The sequence below is a fragment of the Vulpes vulpes genome, chromosome 2 (genome assembly GCF_048418805.1).
Source record: "Vulpes vulpes isolate BD-2025 chromosome 2, VulVul3, whole genome shotgun sequence".
Taxonomy (NCBI): domain Eukaryota; kingdom Metazoa; phylum Chordata; class Mammalia; order Carnivora; family Canidae; genus Vulpes; species Vulpes vulpes.
Window position 1 is genome coordinate 59,831,906 of NC_132781.1, and position 15,944 is coordinate 59,847,849.

A 15,944-nucleotide genomic window follows, 5' to 3' on the forward strand; every position below is an offset into this window, starting at 1 on the left:
GGATAGGAAACTGATGGGAAAGTAAAAAGAAATCTCCAAAATACAAAGACAGGGCCTATTTTCAGTATTCCATGTATATAGAAATGACTTCCCTAAACCAGAAAACTGAGTGCTCAGATACTACTTTTAACATCGCTGGATGAAATATTAACCCTTCCATTTAAATGCGTGGAGAACAGGCTAAGGTGACTTCTTTACTGTATTTTTTTTTTTTTTTGTCCCCACAATGATGAACTGTTTACATTATTTCCACAGAGCATAGTTAAATTTATTTACTGCTCCCTAGATGATTAAGATTGTTTCTTTTATCCCCCCTTAGGAACCTTGTGGTCATTTGAAGACCAGTTGCGAGGAGCAGATAAGAAGAAAGCCAGAGCAGTGGGCACAGTACCACACTCAGAAAACACCTCTTGTCTCTTCAACTCTTCCTGTGGCAACACAGTCGCCAACACCACCTTCTCCTCTATTCAGTGTAGACTTTCGCACTGATGTAAGAAAGGTCTTAATCACTTGATGTTGCAAGGACAGGTCAGACACCTGACCTCAGAACACTCCTTCAAACCAGGCTTAGCTATGTGGGCTGTTTTGCAGTGATTTGGTATACAGTCGAGTCTGCTTTGTTCTTTGAACACTGAGCATGTAATGAGCACTACAGTTAGGCATTGTGAGACTCTGAAGACCATGAAGTCAGTCTTTTTCCCACCAAGAATTGAAAATCTTTCCAGCAGTGTAGTTCTCATTGTTTTTTTTTTTTATTTTAATTAATCAGATTTATATCTACCATTTATTGAGCACCTACTTGTGCCAGGCACTGTACTATTTACATAATGTTATTTTATTTAATTCTCACAAAAATCTTAGGGGGCAGGTATTAAGTCTGTATTTTTTTTAGGAATCCTACTCAGAGAAATTAAGTAATTTGCCCAAGAAGTAAATTCAGCCTGTAAGTAGCTGAGATTTGAATCTTGGTCTAGCAGAGGCATCTCTTCCCTACTTTTTACAAGTGGTGCAGAAATGCCTACTGTTTTATTTGTGCAGTTTTACATCACTGTTAATGGTTGTTCTTGTTACAAAACAAGTTTTTGTACCAGGATCATTTCAGGGTGCCCTTTTTCAGTATTTTTATATGTTGAACAAAACATTATTATTTTTTAAGTACCTCTAGCTTGGTTTATTTTCTATTTCTACAGGCTCTAATAGGAAAAAAAAACTTTTTAAAATCTTGTAATGAAAAATTTAAAACACATACAAAAGTAGACCCGGTAGTATAATAAACCCCCTGTACCCTCATCCCCAACTATCTACTTAGCCAGTCTTGTTTATTTGTACCCTCTCTTCCCTCTGGATTAATTTGAAGTAATCCTAGACATCATATTTTTTTCATCCATAAATATTTCAATAAACCATTGAATTTTTTAACTAAATCCAAATTTCTCATCAAACTTAGACTTCTTTAGGGCTCCTGGGTGGCTTGGTTGGTTAAACGGTGGGTTTTGGCTCAGGTCATGATGTCAGGGTCCTGGGGTCAAGCCTCTCATTGGGCTCCCTGCTCAGTGGGGAGTCACCTTCTCCCTCTGTCCTTCCCCCTACTCATTCTCTCAACTAAATTAAAAAAAAAAATTTTTTTTTAACTTAGACTTCTTCAAAGCAGCTAAATATCTTAACAACAGAGTAATAGAGTTGCTGCTTGCTTGATACAGAGATGTATTTGCTTTTTTTTTTTTCATTCTGTGCTTTAAGAAATTAGTATTTCCCTGGGGAGCCTGGTTGGCTCAGTGCATAGAGCATACAACTCTTGATCTTGGAGTTATGAGTTCAAGCCCCACATTGGGTATAGAGATTACTTTAAAAAAAATTTTTTTTTTTTCCTGACACTCAGTTCATATTACTAGCCATTTGCTAGTAATATGACTTTGGTTAAGTAATTTAATCTTTTTGACCTTGGCTTTCTATATCTGTACAATCATTAAACTAGATTTAATGATTATTAAACTTTAATATTCTGATCCAGTAATAATTTTCACAGTCCCTTTAAAATTTGTCCAATTTTTTTCTTCTAGTTCAAGAGAGCTGCTTTTGAGTTCTTTTTTTTTTTTTTTAATTTAATCCTACATGGTTTATCAGTTATACTCCCATATTTACATGTTGGTATTTTTTTCAGGAGAATTCTAAACCTCAGTACCGACTGTGGTGTGTGTATGTGTTTTCTTTTGTTTTTTTTTTGTTTTTTTATTTTTTTGGAGTACCTCATTCATGTTAGAGGCATGCTGTAAATATTTATTGATTGGTTTTGAGAGTATCAGGTTTCTTATGAGTACTTGAAAGGACAAAAAGAAATCATTCTATTTTCTAGGGATCCCTGGGTGGCGCAGTGGTTTAGCGCCTGCCTTTGGCCCAGGGCGGGATCCTGGAGACCCGGGATCGAATCCCATGTCGGGCTCCCGGTGCATGGAGCCTGCTTCTCCCTCTGCCTGTGTCTCTGCCTCTCTCTCTCTCTCTCTCTGTGTGACTATCATAAAAAAAAAAAAAAAAAAAATTAAATTAAAAAAAATAAAAAATAAAAAAAATTTCTATTAATAATGTAAACCCAAATAGTAATGTAAACCCAAAAAATACTTACGACAATTTTTTTTTATTAATTACTGAAGATTTAGTTGTTCTCTATGAAGTCCTGTATATTCTATAATTGTTACTTTGTATTAGTTACAAATTTGTAAGTTTAAGATTTGTACTAATTGGCTTTGCTATTTTTTTGTTTTGTTTTTATCAGTTCTCTGAGAGTGTGAGTGGTACAAAATTTGAAGAAGATCATCTTTCTCATTATTCTCCCTGGTCTTGTGGCACCATAGGCTCCTGTATAAATGCCATTGATTCAGAGCCCAGAGATGTAATTGCTAATTCAAATGCTGTATTAATGGTATGATTTAGGGGGGCAGGGGGATATCATGCATATTGACTCAAGTTTTAGAGTGATTCAATGCTTTCATTTTCACACTGTTGCTATATAAGTCCTCTGTAAAGCAGCAGAGTTATATTTAAGTAAGTTTGAAATAAATTGCGTTTGATGTTTAAATTATTTGAGCATAGAGTGAAATAAGTCAATCGGAAAAGGACAAACATATGGTCTCATTCATTTGGGGAATATAAAAATTAGTGAAAGGGAATAAAGGGAAAGGAGAGAAAATGAGTGAACATATCAGTGAGGGTGACAAAACATGAGAGACACCTAACTCTGGGAAATGAACAAGGGATAGTGGAAGGGGAAGTGGGCAGGGGCTTGGGGTGACTGGGTGATGGGCACTGAGGGGGCACTTGGCAGGATGAGCACTAGGTGTTATGCTATATGTTGGCAAATTGAACTCCAATAAAAAAAATTTAAATTATTTGAGCATAGTTCAGTAGTTTAAAATAGGTGTTGGATTACCGTTGAGATCTATAGATAGAGTTAAATTTATCAGAAAACTTAATTACATGTCTTTTGAAAGCATCTATCTGTATATTACTAGCTGAGGTAATAGCTGACAATCCCTTTATTGATTTTCTTTGGTTTATGCAGGACCTGGACAGTGGAGATGTTAAGAGAAGAGTGCATTTATTTGAAACTCAGAGAAGGACAAAAGAAGAAGACCCAATAATTCCATTTAGTGATGGACCTATCATCTCAAAATGGGGTGCAATTTCCAGATCTTCACGTACAGGTTACCATACCACGGATCCTGTCCAGGCCACTGCTTCCCAAGGAAGTGCCACTAAGCCTATCAGTGTATCAGGTAATTCTGCTTACTAATACCTCATCTGATATGTCCTACCACTGTCTGCTTTTTTTTTTTTTTTTTTTTTAAGATTTTATTTATTGATTCACAAGAGACACACAGGGGCAGAGATATCGGCAGAGGGATAAACAGGCTTCCCATGGGGAGCCCGATGCGGAACTTAATCCCAAGACCCTGGGATCATGCCCTGAGCCAAATGCAGACCCTCAACTGCTGAGCCACCCAGGCATCCCTAACACTGTGCTTTTTAATCCTCATTTTGTGAGGTACAGAATATTTACCTCCATTTAACAATCACAGGAAGCTCCGAATTAAATGGCTTAGCTAGGAGAGCATGGTTGATTGGATAAAGATAGAGATCTTTTCTTAAAAGTATATGTTCACATTTATATACTGATTTTTCACTTTTCTGATCATTATTTTTTCTGCATGTCTGTAGATTATGTTCCTTATGTCAATGCTGTTGATTCAAGGTGGAGTGCATATGGTAACGAGGCCACATCATCAGCACACTATATTGAACGGTAATGTTACTCTTAATTCTCTTGGATTCTCTATTCTCAGACTTGTATGTATCCTCAGAGTATAGATCCTACCCCCCTGTTATTTGTGAAGTATGTTTTGATGATTTTAGCTATATAACAGATTTCTGAAAAAAAAAAAATTACTTTTGGAATGATGACTGAAATTTACAGGGTTGATCCGTTACAGAAAACATGTATGGTGTGTGGCCATTAATGCTTCAGTTACTTCATCGATTTCATTTTTATAACTGTAAACCTGTTTCTCTTTAAAGGGACAGATTCATTGTTACCGATATATCTGGTCATCGAAAGCATTCCAGTACTGGAGACCTTTTGAGCATTGAACTTCAGCAGGTAGACTCTGTTGCTCAGCTTTGAAAGCTTAAAAAATAAAATGGCAGTTGAAGCTGTGGTTGGAAGCTAACTTTCGTTTTGTTTTGTTTTTTTCTTTTTCCTATAGGCCAAGAGTAACTCATTGCTTCTTCAAAGGGAGGCCAATGCTCTGGCTATGCAGCAGAAGTGGAATTCCCTGGATGAAGGCCGTCACCTTTCCTTAAATCTTCTAAGCAAAGAAATTGAACTGAGAAATGGAGAGGTAAAGAAACAACCTCCCAGCTTCATGTTTAATGCATTTGATGTTTGCGATTATGTTGGTTTATGCCACTACTTAGTGCATGTAAGTGTGCCTTTTTCTAGTGGATGATTGCTTTTAAAACTCAGGATAGAGGGCAGCCCCGATGGCCCAGCAGTTTGGCCTTGCCTTTGGCCTGGGGTATGGTCCTGGAGACCCGGGATCGAGTCCTGCATTGGGCTCCCTGCGTGGAGCCTGCTTATCCCTCTGCCCATGTCTCTGCCTCTCTCTCTTTCTCTGTGTCTGTCATGAATAAATAAATAAAAATAAAAAAATAAAAAATAAAAAAACCTCAGGATAGAAATAACAACATTGTAGTACCAGATTTCTTATATAATTATTTCAATCTTTGGGCTTCCCGGTTTCATCTAAAAGGGAAGCCCCAGCTTTCACAGGTATAAATTAGCATTTTTCTTAATTACAGAGTGATTACACAGAAGATGCAAGCGATACTAAGCCTGATAGGGATATTGAGTTAGAGCTTTCGGCACTTGATACTGATGAACCTGATGGACAAGGGGAACAAATTGAAGTAAGTACCACAATTAGATATTTAGGAGGCTTTCTTCCATTGGAAATTAAAGTATAAAATACTTTCATAGTGAAAGATCAACATTTTATTTTCGTAGGAGATCCTGGACATACAGCTTGGTATCAGTTCTCAAAATGATCAGTTGCTGAATGGAACAGCAGTGGAAAATGGGCACCCAGTCCAGCACCAAAAGGAGCCGCTGGAGCAGAAGAGACAGAGTTTAGGTGAAGACCATGTGATTCTGTGAGTGTTAGACAGATAATTCCTAACCAGTGGACATAGGCTGTGAATATTTAAAGAGAAATAGATGCAGTGTTCAGTGCGTTTTTGGCTTTATTCTGTGAGGGGAAGACCCTGTGTAATAGGACAATGATTAGGTCAGTCTAGATTTGTAGGAGAGAAGAGGGAAATTTGAACCAACAGAGTAGCCCATTTAAGTTGCCTGAAACTTGCTTTTTGTTGGGATAAAAATTTGTCCTCATGCTCCAGCATCAAGTTATACTTCCTCAGTCTGGTAGGCTGACTTCTAGATGGCACAATGGAGAATTAAGATGAGATGTAGGGTTTCCCTTTTTAAAAATCATATTAAGGTATTCTTGGATTTAATATTGCCATTTTATATAATTACTGTCAAAAATATGGGTTAGGCTTGAACTTGATAGTTTGTTGGCCTTAATCAATATTTTAATTTTTTTAATATTTTTGGAAAATGGGACATTTTTTTAGTGAACGCTGATACTTTTTAGTGATAAAGACATGTCTTTGTGAGGGGCTCTTCAGGTTTGTTACGACTTGTATTAATTAAGCGTGTATGGTTATTCTTTAAAGTTTTCACTTAAAGCTAATTTGTTTTCAACGTCATTTATTTTCTCCCAGGGAGGAGCAAAAAACAATTCTGCCGGTAACTTCTTGCTTTAGCCAGCCACTCCCAGTGTCCATTGGCAATGCAAGTTGTCTCCCCATCACCACATCCGTCAGTGTTGGCAACCTCATTCTGAAAACTCATGTTATGTCTGAAGATAAAAACGACTTTTTAAAACCTGTTGCAAATGGGAAGATGGTTAACAGCTGAAAGGAGGTTCATCCTTCAAATTTGTGACCATACCATGGAAGCATTTACACTAGCTTTTTATATATATAATATATATTATATAATGTATATTTTTTTTAAAAAAGATATTACTGGGGGCATCCATTTCCTGTGGACTCTTTGATACTTCAAGCCCTCTTGCATTAGCATTATGAAAAAAAAAAAAGAAAATTTACTTTACTAGGGTAACACGTTCACTTTCCAGAGGTGATTGGAATTTGGACATTTAACTTAAGCTTCAAGCAGCTTTTTATGAGTTTGTAGCAATCCGGTGCAGTAACTGAGCCATTTCCTATTTTAAATGGCTTCTATAGAAAATTAACAACTCAGTTATTAAACTAGCAGGATCCTACAATGATACATCTAGTGAAAGTAGACTTTAATTAACTTATTTATTTCTATTTTTATGTTTTGCTGAGAGAAATTTCCATCTCATTCCAGCTGCTTTATTTATCTTTTTCATGGGACTTTGCATGGATTTTTTAAAGTTTTTCTTTCTTTTCCCTTTTTTTCTTTTTTTTCCTTTTTCTTTCTTTCTCTCTCTCTCTCTCTCTTTTTTTTTACTTTGAAGAGTGGAGTTAGACGTTCTTACCATAGAATTTTACAGGGTTATATACTAGCTTTCTTTACTGCATTATATGTAGGAGTGTGGTGCAGTGCTTTTATCTGTAGCATTGAAATTTTTTTAGTTTTCCATTTTTCAAGAATAGTTTCTGCTTTGTTAATATTTATACACAGGCTACTTGTTGAAGTAAGTAATTAAATATATAACCAAGTGCCTAAGTCTTTCAGCTGATGTACTAGATATTAAATTCTCCTAAGTTATGCAGAATCGTTTTTAAAATTTTGATAAATTATGCACTAATGTAATGGCAGTTTTTTAAAATGCAGATTTAAGCCTGTACGTTATTGAATCTGATGACTTGGCAAAAGAATCAGGTGCTTTCAGCTTTCTTGAGAAAACCCTGTATGTAGTGTTTGCACTGACTAACAAGATGGTATTGCTGGGTTGTGTTTTCTTTTTTTTTAACTAATTAATTTGGATGTTCATTGCAATATCTTGGTTAAATATTGTTTGTTGTTACTTCACGTTGGGGTTTAATTTTCCTTGTTTTCTGACTGTTAGGTTGATAAGACTATGAACCATGTAATAATAGGACATTGGCTAACCTTTATTCATACTTAAAAACACGAATAATTTCTGCCCTGCTAAATGTGACTGAAAAGTGGACCTGGCATCTGGAAGTATGCAGTATGTTCAACCATCCACGCCCCAGATTTGTGGAAGGTATTTTACTGAAACCTAAATTTCAGTCAACATTTGGAAACAAAAGCCGGGCATTCCTTCCTGGTGATCTTACCTATAGTTTGTCTCTTTGTTTTCCCTCAGTTTCTTTGAGATTAGTTTGACTTTTATTATTATTTTTTAATTAACTTCTGTGAAGTTGTTTACTCTGAAAATTGTACTGGAATATTTTAAGCCAAGCTGATCTTTCACCAGGTGTACTGTATGTAAGGGCTTTTCCTGCTAGCAAGATGCTTAAACAGGATCATGTTATTGGTCGTCTGAGCTATTTAGTTGTTTTACAAAACCACAGCATTGTATCAGATAAGATTTTGATAAAAAGTTTTGTGCACATTTCCAGGGGTGGGAGGGTTGACATTTCCCTGAAATTTCTTGATCAGAATGAGTAAATACTGGTGTTTGATACCTGTCTTAATGAACATGCTCATAAGGTGACTGATAAGTTGTAAATATACCTGAGAAACAAAGGGGGTAGTTTTGATATTCTGGTGTCAGTATGGAAGATCTTACACATTTATTTAATATTCAAATGTATGAAGATGTTTGTAGCATAACAGCACAGTAGCTTTGACTTTGTTTCCTTGGGTTAGTACTGTACCTTTATGCCATGGCCAGTGCTCCCTATCCCTACAAAGACATTTTATTTATTTCATTCTGTAACCTGAAATGAATAGGAACAAGAGTTTTAAACCATGTTACATTAACTTATTTCTGACATTATAAATTAGCCTAGGATATTACAGGAACATGATTGTTATATAATTTATATCAGAACCCTTCTATAAATATGTGCTTATTACATTTAAAATGCTTCCAATGTACTTTATTTACTGTTTGTATTTCCAAAAAAGGGTATGCAAACTAGTATGTCTATTTCATGGATATTTAAATAGTGAGATCTTCCATGTTGAAGGTAATGTATTTTTTTTTAAGATTTTAAAATTACTATTTTGTTACAAAATAGAGACCTATTAACAGTTTGAGAGCTCCTTATGTGCCCTCAGGGAAAGAACCCTCTGTGCAACAGAACTACGCAAAACATCTTCAGCACGCTCTGAGGGTGAATATATACTACATAAATTGATCTTGTGTATTTAACCTTATCTTTTTAATTTTAAAACTGAAATTTTGAAACTTGGTTGTGCTCTGCTGGAGGGGTTTGGGATAAACTGCTTAGGTGTTTGCCTACTTGTCCAGTGAAATTACATTTGCATCAGTGTATGTATATACCTGCCAACCTTACTGGTATGTCTCAGAACATTTATATTAAAATAATGCTTGTCTTGCAGCAGGTGATCCCATAAAACAATAACTCCCTGTTCTTAAAAACTTACTCTTGTTCTCACTAACAACATAGGAATTGTTTTTGTGTTGGGATTTTTCTGTATTGCATCCTTTATGTGTAGTGACCATCTTCTGTTTCTCTTGGTGGGTTTCATGTGAAGGAAAGACATTGGTTCTCTGCCATTTCAGAAGAAAGAGTAGTTTTTCTGATCCTTCTTCAGAAAGTTAACTCCCTGATGTCATGGAGGAAAAAAATTATAAATCAGATCGAGGATGTGACTTTTTAAAATTGGGTACATTCCCCATCATTTGACCCTTTTACCAACATGTTGTGATGTATGTATGTTTGAAATCAGTACAAAAGACAATAGGAGAGGAAAGGTGTGATGTTGGTAATTAAACTGCATATGGTGCCTGTGGTGTAATTATGAAAAAGTCATCTAATGTCTGGAAAGTGGGAAAATGGTAGGGCGTTTGTTTTACTTTTTGTGGTTTTGTTTTTCCATTTCTAAATCCCACTCTGAAGGCTGTATGCCTTGTTCAGGTTCTGTGAATAGAGCCTCAGTAGTTTTCCTTTGTTAGCGTCAGTACATTTTCTAAAACCTGAGAAAGTGATGTATGTATTCCATCTTACCTGAGCAGAGCAGATTCCCTTGCCTTTCCTGCCATGACTTCCTTTCAGTAGCGTCTGGCAAGCCAGTGTCATGCATGGAGTTGGTGCATCATAGTTTTCAAGAGAAGGTAGTGCTTCACTGGGTCGGTGGCACTGATTTTTTTTTTCCTAGTAATTTACTCTCACAAGACAATAGTAAGAGAAACCTCCCCTTCTGTACGAGAACTGAAATATACCATTTATATGGATCTAGTCATTTTCACTCAAATTTCGAGTTGATTCTAAGTATATAAAGCACATCCCAATTTTATATGCTGCCTTGAGAAAATTATAGGATGCACAGCATACTCTAGGAATTTAAAATGGGATCATTTAAACATTTGAAAACATTGTTTTAAAACCCATCTAGCTCTCTCTTGCATTTTTGATGTTAAAGCCCATGTTGTCTCATTGATAGGGGTGGAATTGTAATGATCAGATTCAGTATGTGATATCAACTTTGAATCTGAATATTTCTTCCCTACCTTCTTCATGTAGTCTTCTGAGCAGACTGTCACCAGTATTGGTAACTGAGTAGTTAAAGGGAAAGGTTGCATTGCAACTATGTATTAGTTTCCTGGAAGAACTTTTCTTGTGTTTTAGTGAATGAAGAGTGTAGATGGGATCACTTACTGTAACTCCTTCACAAGAACCCCTTCTGCAAGCAGAACACAAATGAACATGCTCCAGGAGTATCCCATTTTCTGGATAAATTGAAAACATTTGCTAGTTACTCCTTTATACTAGCAGTTTCTTTGTATCCCTTTGCTGGCAAGGGAATACAGGGAGTCAAGGCCACTGATCAGAACACCCCACATTTGAGTGGAGTCTTATTTCTACTCCAAGAGCAGTTATTCCCCCAATTCCAAAACTGGCATTTTTTTCTTTTTTTAAATAAAAACTTAAAAATATCCTCAAACCAGTGGAACATAGACACTGGCTGCACTTAGTACTGCCAAAAGCCAAGGTCATTTGCATATATTCCATCTATCTGTCGAGAATTAGGCCTCACTTTATAACCCAAGGCATGGAAGTGCATGCATTCTCTTAGCTGGGCAAACAATTATACTGTAGTTGTGATACAACACATGTGGCTTTTATTTGTACTGCACATATCCACTGTACAGCCACTTGGGAGTATCGTGGTTAGCTTGCAGCAACTGCTGTCTGCATTTATACTGTTTATTGCATATTCTTTTCCCTGGAAGTGAAAGAGAGATGTTTTTCTTGTTGCATTGATTACATTTTATAAATTTGCTTAGCTGGAAAGTTTGGGAAAAGAGGCCTGTTTGTCAATTGTACAACCGATTGTGAAGCTCTAGTGTGAATATTTTTACGTCTGTATTAGACATTTTCTTTGCAAATCTATTGTTCGATTGAAATGTAAATGAAATTAAAGATGGTGTACACCCATCATGTAAAAAGCAGGCACCATCTCTAAGATGGATTTAATGCTCATTTTTAAGGCATATACTCAGCTTCTATTTAAAACTATAATTTAAAATAATTCTGTACAATGAAATGGGGAATATATATGGGAATAAATTCTATTCCATTTATTTCAATTTGAATTTCCAAATTGTAATGTTTCTCTTTGTGCTATAGGAATAGGGTTAAATGGGGGAAGGCTAGGATTTATAAGGCCTGTATATGGGGGGAGGGCAGAGATGGAACAATGAGGGTTGTGATGATAGTGAATAGCAAAGAGTGAATTCTGTGTGTTTTTGCTGTAGCACTGAAGTGAAGAGATATTAGCTTTGGCTGTTCACAGAATAGAGCATCATGATTTTCAGTGTTTGAGAGAAAATTGATGGAAAAAGTTTGCAGTACTTGACATGTATTTGCATGCACAAAATAAAATTATTTGTCCACCTTAAAAGTTGTTTTAGTGTCAATATTAAGTTCATGGTGCATTTTAGTTATATTGATATCCTTGGTATACTTTTTTGGCTCTATTAAGCTACCAGGATACTCCTTGCGATTTAATCACCTGCTTCAGGGCATCTGGCTGGCTTAGTTGGTAGAGCATGGGACTCTTGATCTTGGGGTTGTGAGTTCAAGCCCCATATGGGGGGTAGATTGTACTAAGAATCTTTTTTTTTTTTTTAAGATTTTATCTATTCATGAGAGAAAGAGAGAGGCAGAGAGACACAGGGAGAGGGAGAAGCAGGCTCCATGCAAGGAGCCCAATGTGGGACTCTATCCTAGGACCCAGGAGGCAGGCACCAAACTACTGAGCCACCCAGGGATCCTTCCCCATCCCCCCCTTTTTTTTAGATTTATTATATGAGAAGGAGCACATGAGTCAGCGGGGGGAGGGGGAGGGAGAGACTCTCCAGCAGTCTCCTCCACTGAGCGTGGAGTCCCATGAGAGGCTTGATCTGTGACAACCCATGAGATCAACCTGAGTCAAAACCAAGAGTCAGATTACTTAACCAGCTGAGCCACCCAGGCACCCTTAAAATTAAAGATCTTTAAAATAAATAAATATAATCCCCTGCCTCATGCCTACATGCCTGGGAAGGATCTGAAAGAATGAATAGACCCAGGGAGGTTGAAATATTTTGTAATCCAATCAGTCAATTCAATCATTCAGATACAAATAAATTACTTTCTATGTGGGAGATGAGGGCATAGATAATATTAGCAGTTCACAATCTAGGGGAGTTCATAAATAACTAATGTGTCATAGAAGTACAAAGACACTTCTGTGGAACCTCAATATGAACAGATAATGGCCTGAGTGGATGGAAACACCATTGCCAGGTTTACTCATTTAGTCAGCTGATATATTTTAGGCCCCAGTCTGTACTGGTCATTAAGGTTAAAGGTCAATAAAACACGAACTCTTCCTCCAGAAGCTCATGGTGTGGAAAATGGGAAAGACAAATCTGAACAAGCAGCTTATTGAGCTATGTTCTAATGTAGGGTGTATGGAAATTTCAGAAGGGAAACTATGGGGCAGATGGTAGTGGTGGTGAGCGGGGGGAGAGGTTTCTGTGAGAAATTATCCTATGCTAGTCTTTGTAGGCTGAATAATATGTCACCAGATACAGAGAGGGGATAAAACACCCCGCACACCTAGTCTACCTTCACGACAACCCACTCTATCTTAACGTCCTTCATTGTAGATCTTATGACTCCCATTTTGTACCTGAGATGATAAGTAGCTTGCTCAAGACCTCCTAGGAAGTTAGAAAGTGGAGTCAGAATTCAGAACCCAAGTCTGTTCTACCTCCCAAAGTAGGGATTGGTGGGGGTTGTGTAACAGTGGAAGATATGTTTGAGGAATAGCTTAACTAACATGTTCCAGACACAGTTCTTTTTTTTTTAAGATTTTATTTATTCACTCATGAGAGACACAGAGCAGCAGAGACACAGGCAGAGGGAGAAGCAGGCTGCATGCAGGGAGCCTGACGTGGGACTCGATCCCAGGTCTCCAGGATCACACGCCCTGGGCTGAAGGCGGCGCCAAACCGCTGAGCCACCCGGGCTGCCCTCCAGACACAGTTCTAAATGCTATAGGTATATTAAAGTCTAGGACCATCACTGTCACCATTTTATAGAGGAGAAAAACAAGCGAATTTGCCTGAATTCACATGGCTAGATGAGGTAGGTAGGGATCTCTATGAAGGACATTGAATACCATAATAAAAAGACCGTTAGGGAGTCTTGGAAGTTAGATGATCTGAACAATCTGGGGTTGGTAGTGTGAGGTGAATCTGGAGACAGACAAGGGAAGCCAGGTCAGCAATCTAGGTAAGAAGTGTTCAGAGCATGGCCAACCAGGAAGGAAGAGGGGTGACTCTGAGAAGCAGCAGAGAGCAACTGATGGGATTTGTTGTAGAGGGAAGACACTAGACATCTACACGTTACAGTGGATTAGGTTTGGCTTAGAGTCCCAGACCTCACTGCTGAGAACAGAGCCGTATTTGTGAGACATGTAATCTTGTGTAAGCCTGGAGTGACAATTCAGATCATGAAGAAGAAAAGAAAATAGTGGGTCCAAGTGAAGGAGAGGAAATTTAAATGAAAGTCTAAGAAAATTTTCTCTCCTTTATTGTACCTGTCGGAGTAATTAGCATGCACTTTAACAAAGATTTGCAGTAAAAACCTTAATGGAAAACCCCATAGTGCAGTAGTTCAAACCTACATGCACACTGCAATGACCTAGGGATCTTTGAAAAATCCCAAAGTCCAGAACACACCTCAGACCCATTAAATCACAGTCTCTGGGGATGGGACAAGGTATCCCTACTTTTAAAGCTCCCCACCTGAATGCGTCCAGTGCAAAAAAAGTTTGGGAATCACTGCTGTAATGCTATAATGAATTAAGATAGATTTGGGACCTATCTTAACCAAGGTATAAAAAAAACACCCATTGCCAAATAAATGTTCAGGCCCATTTGGTTCACAGAGACAACATTCAACAAACACCTGCTTTTTTTTTTTTTTTTTTTTTTTTTTTAGATTTTATTTGACAGAGTGAGAATGCACGTGTACAAGTAGGTAGAAACAGCAGGCAGAGAGGGAGAAACCGGATCCCCGCTGGGCAGCGAGCCTGAGGCTGGGCTTGATCCCAGGACCCTGGGGTCATGACCTGAACTGAAAGACAACCTACTAAAAAAAAAAAAAAAAAAAAAAAAAAAAGACAACCTACTGAGCCACCCAGGCACCGGCACCTTGCAACAAATATCTTTATGACAATCTACTGTGTACCAGGCCTGAAGGATATAGGTGTGAAATAGTCCCTTCCTTTGTGAAACAGAGTTGAAGGGATAGACAAGAAACAGAAGGTGAATTTAGATCATGAGGAGTACTACAAGCGGAATGACAAGAATATAACCAGCTGATGAGATTTTGCAAGGTGGGAGTGGTAAGTCTCAGGACTGTGGACAGTTTTAGATAGGGTGGTGTGCCAGACATCCCTGTCTGGATCCCATCTCAAACTTAACATGTCAAAGACGGAGTTTCTGGGATTCCTCAGCTCTCCAAACTACACCTCCAGTTGTTCCCTCCCTGTCCCCTCCCCGCTGCCACCCATTTCAGTTACTTCCCCCTGGATCACTGTCCCTCCCACTTAGTCCAGCAGCAAATCTTGTCAGCTCTACCTTCAAAATATATTCAGAATTTGACCACTTCTCACCACCTAGGTCTGAGCCACAATCATCTTTCACCTGAATTAGCCTGAATAGCCTTCTGTTCTCCTGGCTTCGGCCCTTGTCTCCCTCTTCAGCAGTGATCCCTTTAAACTGTGAAGTCTGATCATTTCACTCCTGTACTCAAAACCTTTCAAATGTGTCAGAGTGAAATCATCAAAATGAAAGCCAAAGCCTCTGGTTTTTTTGCTCATTAGGCTCCAGCTGCACTGGCCACTTAGGTGTTCACCATGCCAGGCATGCTTCCAGGATAGGGCTTTTATGCTTGTTATTCTCTAAAAGATAAAGGCTTCTCCCAGCCTTACCAGGTAGCTTCATGATGAACTAGTCCCTTTTTCTTAAGGTCTTTACTCAAAAGTCAACCTATGTGAAAACTGGATGGAAAGTCATGGTGGGGTAGGAGTAGGGGTTCCTACTTAAAATAGATATTTTAACCCAAGAGACTGGATGAGTTCAACTCTATATTCTGAAGTAATAATTGATTTACAGGAAGTTGCAAAAATACTAGAGGATCAATGCACCCTTCACACAGTTTCCCCACGGATAGCATCTTTTGTAACTATAGCAAAATAGCAAAACCAGGGAAGTGACATTGGTGACAATCCACACACCTTGTTCAGATGTCATCTGCTTCACATGCACTCATTTGCATGTGTATGTGTAGCTCTTTATCACATGTGATTTGTGGAACTACCACGACTCCCAGGATAACAGAACTGGAAAAAAAGTAACAATGTTTGCTCACCTCAGTGACCCCTCATGCTACCTTTACATTCATATCCATTCCCCTCCCTTATCCTCATTCATCCCTAACCCCTGGCAACAACTGATCTAGTCTCTATTGCTATAACTTTGTCATTTTAAGCATATTATTATATAAATGAAATTGTACAGGATGTAACCTTTTAAGACTGGCTTTTTACACTCAGCCTAATTCCCTTGAGATCCATCCAAATTGTCACATGTACTAATACTTTGCTCCTTTTTACTGCT

At 37.9% G+C, this 15,944-nt stretch overlaps 1 protein-coding gene across 3 annotated transcripts in view; it reads left to right on the forward strand.

Annotated features, from left to right (window-relative positions):
* The window catches only part of RC3H2 (ring finger and CCCH-type domains 2), a 51,074-nt gene extending 39,403 nt beyond the window's left edge, over positions 1–11,671 (forward strand). The window contains exons 13-21 of one of the 3 annotated variants that reach the window (XM_026009259.2): positions 320–490; positions 2,771–2,917; positions 3,557–3,770; positions 4,213–4,297; positions 4,570–4,651; positions 4,758–4,892; positions 5,353–5,460; positions 5,558–5,703; positions 6,337–11,671. In XM_026009259.2, coding sequence (XP_025865044.1) covers positions 320–490; positions 2,771–2,917; positions 3,557–3,770; positions 4,213–4,297; positions 4,570–4,651; positions 4,758–4,892; positions 5,353–5,460; positions 5,558–5,703; positions 6,337–6,532 — 1,284 coding nt within the window. In that variant the 3' untranslated portion in view covers positions 6,533–11,671. The remainder of the gene's footprint in view (positions 1–319; positions 491–2,770; positions 2,918–3,556; positions 3,771–4,212; positions 4,298–4,569; positions 4,652–4,757; positions 4,893–5,352; positions 5,461–5,557; positions 5,704–6,336) is intronic. The other 2 variants (XM_026009261.2, XM_026009260.2) reach the window with 2 other exon arrangements.
* The last annotated feature ends 4,273 nt before the right edge of the window (positions 11,672–15,944 follow it).